This window comes from Lolium rigidum, chromosome 3 (assembly GCF_022539505.1).
Source record: "Lolium rigidum isolate FL_2022 chromosome 3, APGP_CSIRO_Lrig_0.1, whole genome shotgun sequence".
Lineage (NCBI taxonomy): Eukaryota > Viridiplantae > Streptophyta > Magnoliopsida > Poales > Poaceae > Lolium > Lolium rigidum.
Window position 1 is genome coordinate 161,205,795 of NC_061510.1, and position 11,159 is coordinate 161,216,953.

Sequence of the window (11,159 nt, forward strand, 5' to 3'; positions counted from 1 at the left end):
TGATCGCGGCCCACCTCCTGATTAGCCAAAATCTGGTGATAACAACCACTGAGCACAACGATAATAGATTCAACGTAAGCAATAACATTCACAACTTTAATTTATTATCGTCAATATTTCGTTTTCAAGATTAATATAATCGTAATCATCTCATTTTCCTATATGGGTCGACTGCATGCGGGAGAACCTCCAACCACAGAAACACATACTAGGAATTACGGAGAAACTGGCGGGATTTCTGTTGAGAGAAGTAATAGACGACAACGGCCGGTTTAGTCCAAATAGGCGTCGGTAGTAGTGAGCTCCATGTATATGTAATAGTTCGAATATACGACGGGCTTTTGTTCCGGTAGTAGTAAGCTCCATGTATATGTGTAAGGGGAATCTACGAATAGACTTTTGCTTCCAATATTTGTTTGCTCGATCTATATATAATAAATGAACGTGTACAACTTGTAGTAGCTTATAAAAGTATGCAAATTTTATTTTAAAATGAAAAATAAAACAAACCGGGGGCGATGCCGTTCTGCGCGCGCCACGTAGAGGCCTTTTTGTCGCGGGTGGTATTACTACCCGCGACAAAAGGGTATGCCCCCTGGGCGCCCCACGCCTGGCACGTGGTGGAGCATATATCGTGGGTGGTAACATGATCCACGACAAAAGGGTGGACCTTTTGTCCCGCCTCCGTTGTCGCGGCTCGCCGCCCGTGACAAAAGACGCTTACGGCCCGCGACTATAGGCCTGTTCTCCACTAGTGAAATGAAATGATAACTCAAAATTGATCCTGGCCATACAAGCTATTGGTACAATGCTCTTGCCAAGTGAGCTAGACCCACTCAAGTTTAAAAAAAAATGTGACAAAAGTAGCACTGCTGATTACGAACTCAATGAGTAAACCCACTCAGATCACCAGCTTTGCTAATATTTTTGATAACTAGCTAAACGGTATGGATCAATATTAAGATGAGAGAGCTTTGACATGCACGAATGGAACCTGGGTGCGCGCGCACTCAGTTTTCCACAAAATGAAAAAATGCTATTTAAAAGTTTCAACAAAATATGAAGTAAATTTTTGTTTGTACATATTATGTTGATACTTACTCATGTGTGTTTTCACGAAAAAATACCATTGTATGTGGCCTGCACAAAAATGACAAATGCCCAAATGAGAATAGTGAATACTATTCACATGAATAGGAATTTGCATTTTGTCATTTTTGTGTAGGTCATACACAATGGTATTTTTTCGTGAAAACGCACACGAGTGACTATAATATGTACATGCAAAATTTTACTTCATATTTTTTTAAAACTTTTAATCGGCATTTTTTTAGAGTTTTCATACATATTCGGAGAGCGCTTGCCATTATTTGGCTCTAAAAATATATCATTTTTTTGAAGGCAAAGAGATAGGGGACAACCAGCAACAGAGATTCTCGGCGAGAGACAGAAGAGGGCGGCCATGGCGATGCCCACCTTTCATATCGCCGCTGACCTGCCGCCCGTCTCACGCCTCTGCTTTGGTTCGCCCCCACATCCATCATGTATCTCCTGCTTCGACCCATCACCCATGGTTCAGTGCTGACTAGATTTCTTCGCAGGGACCATGACGATGGGGGAGCAGAGCGGGCTGCCGGAATCACTCCGCCTCCTCGACGCCTCCTTCGACGCCGGCGTCAACTTCTTCGACTCCGCTGAGATGTGCGCCTTGTTCTTTTATCATCCCACGCCCCTCCCAGAAACACCTCAACCGCTCAAGTAAACCCCATTGCGAAATTGCAAAGCAGGTACCCAGTGCCGCAGCGCAGGGAGACGTACGGGCGCAGCGAGGAGCTCGTCGGCCGTTGGCTGCGAGCCCGGACGGTACCCCGCGACAGCGTGGTGCTCGCCACCAAGGTCAGCTTTTCGTCAACAGTCAATATGCCCCCTTGTAGAAAGAAACTAGCACGACCACTGAGATTTTTCCATTATGAAGCAAGAACACCACTGAACTGAATTCCAATTTATCGCTATGTTGCGATGCTGCATTGGTAGGAGACAGGTTGCTGGGCCATCTGGTCAGATGACGTGGATCCGCGGAGGGCCGGTGGCTCTTGATTCCTGGAACATCACTGAGGCAATCGATAGCAGGTTGGTCAGTTGGTATAAACTGTTTGTAGTTGCAAATTCTATTGCTCTGTTCAAAATTTGATGGGCTTGCAGCATGCTTTTATCATTTTGTGCTAATTACAGCAGTTAGTCCTTTCTTCTGAATGATTATCTAACACAATGCAGGTTCTTGAGTATGTTTGCTTAGTTAAACAAGTCGTATTTTAGCTCATGCTGTCTGAATGCATGCTATGCTCTCATTTTGTCATCTTTGTTGCAGTTTGCGCAGGCTGGGTGTAGATTACATCGACCTTTACCAGATACATTGGCCTGACCGGTCCGTAAAACAACACCATTTTATACATGTAGTGGTAATGCCATGTTTCTTTCTTCTATCATGTGCACCTCGAGTCTCAGAACAAGGCATGCTGAAATTGCAGTTATGTTCCGATGTTTGGAGAGACAGATTACGACCTGAGCCGCCAGTACGCATCTGTACCGATGGAAGAACAGCTAGAAGCTCTTGGAAAGGGCATAGATGCTGGCAAGGTACTCTGCAGGGGGCTGTTAGTGTTACATATTTCATATTCATCCGAGATGTTATATTTGCTACATGCAGCTCATGCCTTGATGGTACTAGATCAAGTACATTGGCCTTAGCAATGAAACACCATATGGATTGATGAAGTTCCTTGAACTGAGTAGGGATCTTCAGTTGCGCTCAAAGATAATAACAGTTCAAGTAAGCGGTCGATTCTGGTTAAAATTTTCTAGATCTATATTCTTCCAGATTTCCAGTACCAGATAACACTTCATACTTCTATACCTACGCTTTCGCAGAACTCGTACAACCTGATGTGTCGAAATTTTGATGCTGGATTGGCCGAATGCTGCCATCAGGAGAGGTATCTATATTAGAGCCCTGCAATCTTCAGTTAGATACATTTCTGGGTGAAAACTATTGCGATCTCAGTCTGTAGTTCCTTTATACAAGCTGTCACTGAACTGCCTTTTTAAACCATCATATTTGCAGAATCAATTTGCTGGCCTACAGCCCAATGGCAATGGGTATACTTTCAGGGAAGTATCACTCACCCGATGATAAAGGTCCGCCAGATGCACGAATGAATCTTTTCAAAGGTGCAAGCTGTACATTTTAAATGGGTTCATAGTCAGGTTCCGCAGTCCCTTCTATTTGATTCTGTCCCTGCATCATTGCTGTTTCTCCTGATTTACAGGGAGGTACTCTGAAGGTGAATCCCGATACAATCTTCAAAATCCCAAACTGGAATCAGCAGTGAAGGTGTGCTAATAATACGTACATTGTGTCAAACCTCATTGTTAGTGCTTATACATAGTTATTATAAATTGCTTCAGGAATACAAAAGAATTTCGGTGAAGTATGACATTTCTCCAGCAATGCTAGCTATTGGTATGTTACCTCTCTTTTTTTGTTCTACATAAATTTGCACTCTTACTGTGTACATCGATCCCATGCTTCTCATGTTCATACTTTCAGCATTTGTACTGAGACACCCCCTTGTTGGATCAGCTGTTTTTGGTGCAACTAAATTATGGCAGCTTGATGAAGTTCTCCAGTCAACAAAGATTCATCTTTGTGAGGAAATTGTTGCAGAGATCAATGATGTCCATGCAAGATTTCCCAATCCTTGCCCGTAACTTTCTTAAAATTGACCTTTATTGTTTCCTAATTGACATGTGCATATGATCAGTAGGGACTAGCAATTTTTCAGCGCTGAGTTAGTCATCTACTTGTCTGAGAGGTTCATTCTAGCCTTCATAATCTTGCCAAGAAGTATCAAAGCAATCTGAAATTAAATTGTTTACCTGCAACTCTGCAAGATTACTTATATATCTTCTTATAATCCATTTGTTTGCAAACTCCGAATGTCGAGTTCCAACATTTGTCTCATTTGAGGATATGAGTGTGAGCTCATTAGGTACAGGAATGCAATGCCAGTAGTTCTGATATGAAACAAGGCTCTAATTTCTCGTGGGAAGAAGACATGCGACTGCATTTCAGTTTGGTCAGTTCATATCAACCAAAATGAACACTCTCTGATTTTCTCGCAGAGAATATGACTATGCAAAGTAGTTCATACCGTTATGATGATCACATTTACATATCAGCTTCGCCAGCTGTTTCATCTGGAGAAAATGCAACCAGCATACAGATGATTAGCATATCTCAATCTATGTAGTCATTGATCAATCGTGTCGTAATTCAGTCAAAATAATAAAGAACTAAATCTTGTAAGCATACATAACCTAGTGGAAGGCAGGAAACACAATTAGTATCCAGGAAACACAATTTTACAAAGCCAAAAGCATGGCCGGCCGTCGCACCACTTGTTGGATCGTGTGAAAAGTTCAGATGATAAAGAAAGAGGGGCCAAGATAAGAGCTATAATCTAAAGCTTATCTTGTGTCAAGGAACATACATGTAAAACGGTGTAGTATTTGGTTTGGTTTGCTCTAACATCTCAAATACACTAGTCCAGTTTTTCTTCTGGGCATTCATCTGCTTCTGATTGCACATTGCAGGAACCACAGTGAACTTATAAGAATATATAGAGAGAAGGCATACATTCCAGACTACAGTATCAATTCATCCTGATCCTATTGACCATCATGATTAACTGGTGTTCGATCTTGGTCATGCTATAAATACGTTTGGTGATTCAGCGACGTGCTCATGCTTGAATCATGAGAAGCATTAACCAGTGTAGTAGATCATGCTTGTTCTATCTACAAATGACAGCACAGCTCCTTAACAAAATTGGTAAAAACTCTTACGAAATGGAGTAATTAGGATAGAAATTTCCTTATGGGGTGATTAACGTCAAAATTGTCGAACTAGGGGGTAAAAGCTGGAATTTTCAGTTAAGAAATACTAGTAGATGGAATAATTGTTGCAATCAGGGTTAGCAAAAAAAAAAGATACTACTAGATGGAATTATTGTTGCAATCAGGGTTAGCAAAAATATATATACTAGTAGATGGAATTATTGTTGGTGAATCAACAATACACCGATTCTTGAATCATGAGAGGCATTATTCAGTGTCATAGGTCATGCTTATTGTGTTATCTACACACACCACCATGGCACCATAGCTCAAGAAATGGAGGAATAGTAGATCCAGGGGTACCATATATGGAGAGGATAACAACAAATAGATTTGCAGTGTAAGATTTTTGTGGAGAAAAGAAAAAATAAACAGATTTGCTATTGGAATCAGTCCCGTACTGACAATTTTACATATAGATATAGTAGATCATATAGACCTCCGCATCTCACCAGCGTAAAAGACAAGACATGACTCAGGTAACAAACATTGTTTGCGTAGCGCTTGCATGATGCTAACACTCTTCACGCATGTCATGTCGAATCTTGCACTACTACGTGTATTTGAGTTGATCTCTCTTTGGTCTTAAGGATTTTCATTCGTACTTTAGGAATTTGTTTCTTCAGAGCTCTATGAAAATTATGAGGTATGTAAGATTTGAACCTTAGAATTTTTCCTAGTATCTGTGTTACATGTAATTCTGTAGGAAAATCTAGTTGAATCCAGCCTCATGGTATGTCATACAGCTAACCCTTCAAAAAAAAAGCATAAGCTTTTTTGTGGCGCAGCCATGCAACATGTGTTACACATAATTATGTTGGCATAGGATTTAACATACCATGACATGTAATTGCTATGTTTTTACTATGCTTGCGTTTTTTAAATCTTGTGAACTAAAAAGGCCTAGATCTGATTGTACTAACCGTTGTATATGTGGTTCTTTAGAAAAACCAGACTATTTTGATCGTTAGAGTATTCCTTTTGGAGATGTAATTTTCTGGCATGCATGAGATAGACTGGTTCCTATCGATGAAAGAAGTTCCGTCAGCAATATCGTTAATTTTCTTGTAGGTTAAGAGCTTTTTTAGATTCATCTACTTCCCAGGGCAGGAACCAAAGTGAACTCGGGACATCATACAGAGCATGAAAAAAAAAGTGGTAGCTTGAATTAATAAAAAATTAATCCTTCAGTGTGTTACCAACCCAAGTTGTAGCAAACTAATATAGGTTTCGATTGCCTCAGTCAAATCTCATTTCCCTTGCACGGATAGAAGAAGTGACACATGAGGAGGCTTTTTACGGTAGGGATAAACAAATACCAACCGTTCCAACCAACAAATTAGATGGTTCAGATTTAGGGCATGTACAATGGTGATGACTTAGCTGTCTGTAAGAGGTAGTTGCAGGTGATTTTGGTGATGTGGAGGAAAAATAATGAGGAGAGAGAAGGAGGCTGTCTGTAAGTTACGGCTTCTTACAGACAGCTTACAGACACCAGTTTTGTATGAAGGGTGTCTTTAACTTATACTCACATAGCAAAAGTGCCCGTGCGTTGCATCGGGTGACTGAAATCCGACCACTCTGCGTTCAGACGTGTCGCGCAATGGGTTCATATACACCTAAGAGCCAAAATGAATTTTCGCATGCAAAATTGCTACTCTCCTTCTTTACAAACTGAAATCGACCATCGATATTGAAGGTCATCAATTGCACCATGGTGACCGACTTTGGCAATCATGTTTGAAATGCAAACTCTATATCGGCCTCCGTCTCACATACCATCCCCATGAAATACGGATGTGTATACAACTTGTTTTTGACATCACCTAGGAGGTACTTTCATATTTATCATCATTCCATCAATCTGAAGATCACAAGTTGTAAACCGAAGAGAATGGCAATATGTCGATCTGCGCAACTGTGTAGTCGGATCTAAAGATATCACGATCTAACACGGTGGAAGTCTAGAGACGGAACTTGATTAGCCAAACAAGAATCGTCCACGACTGCAACAACATCGGTTGAGAGGTAACATTCATTGTCATGTGAAGGAGCATAATAATGTGTTGTGCTGATTGCTCGTCACCTTAATGAATTGTTCCTTCCCACGAAAATAACATACTTAGTGCTGTTGCTTGTTATTAATTTTAGTTGTTTGCGAGTGTATTTTTTCATTGTTAAATAGCTATACGCTAATCAGGAGGTGACGAACAGTCCACTGGGTAAAATGCAGTTATCACTTACCTGTCAGTAACCATACTATACCTATTTGATGTAGGCTTTGCAAAAATTCTTTCAAATAAGCAAGTAGTCCTTGCTCAATGTCAGTACTATCAACATGCCATATTCAGTCAGCAAATTACTGTTAAATCTGAGAGCATTGCAGTGTTTTTTTTTTCCCTATACACATGATCAATTTACGCAATAAGAAAGGAAGTATGTATACCTGAGACCTGGACCAGCAAGGATGACGATGAAAGCCAGGACACTTGCCAGGCAGGCTTCCATGCGCTTGACATCAAGAAAGTAAAACTGAAGTGCTCTGAAGTGCCGTCATAGGAACAGGTGATTGTACTGCAACCTTCACCAGCAAATTATCTCTTCTATCAAAGAAAAACAAACAGCTTCGCTGCTTCCGAGCCCTTTTCTGCACAAGGCAGTGATGGAGGGTGTTTCTGTCAGCAAGGGAGGTTGTCCTCCTCGCGCGTCCTGGGCTTGGGACACCGGCAGTACAGGAGGCCGAGCCGCCGGCGCAGGGTGGGCGTTCCCCGCCGAGCTGAGACAGACCAGCCTCCCTTACTTCTCCTCGCCCGCGGCCGCAGCCGACCTCCTAGCGCGCGGCCGCCGCCGGCCTCACCCTCCGCACACCTGGACTTCGGCGCCGCGCCCCACGCCCTCCGCCTTTGAACTAAGTTGAAGCACGCCCTGGTGCTGTGGAATGCACACCAACGCACCGGCGTCGCCCCGATTTGAGCCGAGACCGGCTGGTGCTTGGCTAATCAGCAACGCAAAACCAATTTAGATCCAGATCGAAATCGAGGGGCCGGGCCTTGCCCATCTTCTCCATCTGGTTTTTGTCGATCGCCGCCGTATGCTTGGCTATGTCATGCTTCAGCTTCTCTATTTTGTAGCTATCAGCGCCGGCTCCCCTCGGACCCGCTTCTTCTCGCCGAGCAACGCCTCCAACGATGTAGGCTTGCCTATCAGCCGAACAGAGACCCAAGTCTCACCCAGAGGTGGGAGACGAAAAGCGAACGAACCGGTACATGGCAATGCGCCGTATTATGTATTTTGGTGGGAGGGTAAAAGGGTCCATAAATTTGTTGGACGAAAATTTTGGCAGAAACCTTAGCTCCTTTATTATTAGGTATAGACTAGGAAATATGCCCGTGCGTTGCTACGGGTTTATTTTTATTGGATATTGAAACATGTAAGCCTTTGCTTCATAGACACCACACAAGCACACAAACTCGCCCGATCCCTACGGGTTTATTTTATTGGATATTGAAACATGTAAGCCTTTGCTTCTTAGACACCACACAAGCACACAAACTTGCCCGATCTAAAGACTGGTTAGAAAAGAATCCTATTAGCTTCTCGTCTCTGTGGACACAACAAATATGGGTCTAAGTCTGGGAAGTTTTATTCATGGTAGCGCTGCCTAAACCATCCAACAAACCTCGGTTCTGCAAATAATAACCTAATATGTTCACACCATGATTTGTAGGAGGAAAGAACTCCCACTCTTAGCACCTACCACACGAGCACACGGGATCATGACTTCCTCCATGCTGTACTGTGTCGGTGGGACGTCTCCCGTATGGTTTAGCTTGGTGTCACGGTTTAAAGAAAGAAACTCAGTTTTATGCATATTATTCTCCTCACTTAAAAGTAGAGTAACAAAGTTTCATTCAGATAACTTATTTACACCATATTTTGTTTCCTTAATTTCCAACAACAAAATCATAATTTAAGAAAGAAATATTTCTAAATTAACATGAATATTTTTTTGCATTTTGATCTGAAATAATTTCACCATTGAGATCAAACATTACATCAGCCACGCCCGCAAAAAAAACAGCATTACATCAGCCAGTAGCTAGGACCGAGTACTTTTCTGGAATCAACCACCAAATTAAACATGCTTCTTGTAAAAAAAATCCCCAAAATGAGTGGAACGGAGTAGCTTGTGTTTATCTACTTGCATCTTTGTGTTGTTCAGTGACTTTACTGATGAATACAGGTCGGAGGTGTTCGCGGCCGCCTCATGCGATGCACCTTGTGCGATGGATGCTGCTGATTTAGGATACGACACAAGGTCACTTGCGATCAGCGCCAGCTCTTCAAATGAATCTCAGTACACATAATGAAGAAAACACATCAGCCTTGCATGCTCGTTGATGAACGGATTACACACAAGAACCATAGGGGAAAACAAATCTGAGTTTGCATCTAAAAAATGGAACTGAAACATGAAGGAGAATCAAGAAAAACTTCAGGAATATCTTCCACTCCACTGACGAAAAGGGTAAGAGAAATCCCCCTGTGTTTTGCTGGAGCATAAGAAATCCCCGTGTGCCAGCCGTCATCTTTTTGTCGATGGATCCAACCACCAGGGTCATGCCTCGCCTCTTACCAGCTAGCTCTGACGCTTGCGCCCTCCCTGTATAGCTTGCTCCTCTCGATGACGGGGTGGGGAGGGACGTCCTGCTGCTCTCGTCGGCGTGGAGCCTGCCGGGCGGCGACGGGGAAGGGCTGGCCAAGGAGGAGGAGGGGTGCTCCGGCTCACCGGCGCTGCGGTGGCGTGGTCGTGTGGCGCGCTGGACTCGGGGGACAGCGTGGACGTGACCGGAGGGAGGTGGCGCACCATGGCCGGAGTAAACGGCAGCAGGAGCATTGGGCTCAGATCGAGAGTCTCTTTTTCTTTGACGATGTATCAGATCCAGAGCCTGACATCGCTCGGGACGATGAGGCACGGGCCTCCTTTCGATTGGGCTGCAGATCGGCACGAAACGGTATGTAACTTGCCGGTGGCAAGACATGTAATTTACACGAAAATTAGGGGTAAGAAAAAATGGACGAACAAGAAGCTTTATCTTTACTATTATATTTCAGTTGGTCGTACGTCATACAACGCGTTTGGTGAGGAGATTGGGAACATCCGGTCCGTCGATCCATATCCGATGTCTCACGAGTTCCACAGCAAAGAAAAGGTAAGTACCAGCAAATCGCCTAACAAACAGAAATTAGGGATTTGATCCGCATGATAACCTCTGCCTTCCATGGTTAGCCTTAATCACACTGTCAATCAAATCAATCAAATCGTTACTTGCCAAATAATAGCTTCCTCCGAACCGGTGAGGACCTCCAACAAATCGTCGTGATTCGCCCCGTCTCAGCTTGGTCTTCCATTTTTCCTTTTTCTTCGAAGTGTTCTTGCTTCTTCCCCGTCCCACGGCGACGTCGGCGAGTGTCATGCCACATTGTTTCTTCGATAGCCCCGCTACCCACTCTGGAACAATCTTGCCGCGGCCGGGGACCTCATGTTCCTGCTCTCCGCCGCCTATGTCGGCGGGCGTTGCGGAGGTATTCCTCGGAGCATTCACGGCCACGCTACCGGACGCAGCGCTCAGCCGGACGCAGCACAAGTATTCTTTGATGCGTTCTCGACGGCGCGTACTGGGAACAAACTGTTGTGCTGCTCAACTGATGTTTCAGGTTTCATTAGATCTGTGCACTTTGCTTCTTTCTATTAGGTGATTGCTACGTATTTTCATATGTAGGATTCCAACTTTTGGTAGAAAGAACCATCAGTGTAGCTTTGATCTTGCAGATGAGAAATACTGGTTTTTTTTTTTTTTTGCTTTACATAGACATTATTCCCCTGCTAATTGTCAGTTACACGAAGAACAATCTAACATTCAGTTGCAAAGTGCATCAATATAGTTTCAGCAACACCAACAATTACCAGTCAAGTCGGTGATCAGCAGGCCGGCCCGTGGCCGGGCCTCGCCAGAGACAGGCCTCGACAAGCAGAGTTTGCAGAAGTAGCGAAATGGCCTGAAATTAATAAGAAGAGCGTAAGAACTAGAACTAGCAGACTGTTTAATCAGTTGTTTCCAGGAAAGAGATACGAGATTGTTCTGTTCACCGGAGTACATGTTTATTTATTGGGTTTAAACTGATGGCTGATTTCCATGGAT

At 43.3% G+C, this 11,159-nt stretch overlaps 1 protein-coding gene across 1 annotated transcript; it reads left to right on the forward strand.

Annotated features, from left to right (window-relative positions):
• The first annotated feature begins 1,699 nt into the window (after nucleotides 1–1,699).
• Nucleotides 1,700–3,942, forward strand: LOC124695752 (protein tas-like). The gene is made up of 11 exons (XM_047228569.1): nucleotides 1,700–1,710; nucleotides 1,788–1,896; nucleotides 2,042–2,130; nucleotides 2,369–2,425; nucleotides 2,529–2,637; nucleotides 2,729–2,830; nucleotides 2,929–2,993; nucleotides 3,122–3,228; nucleotides 3,327–3,391; nucleotides 3,466–3,520; nucleotides 3,608–3,942. Exons 1-11 carry the CDS (start codon nucleotides 1,700–1,702, stop codon nucleotides 3,766–3,768), a joined length of 930 nt encoding a protein of 309 aa, XP_047084525.1. The 3' UTR covers nucleotides 3,769–3,942.
• The last annotated feature ends 7,217 nt before the right edge of the window (nucleotides 3,943–11,159 follow it).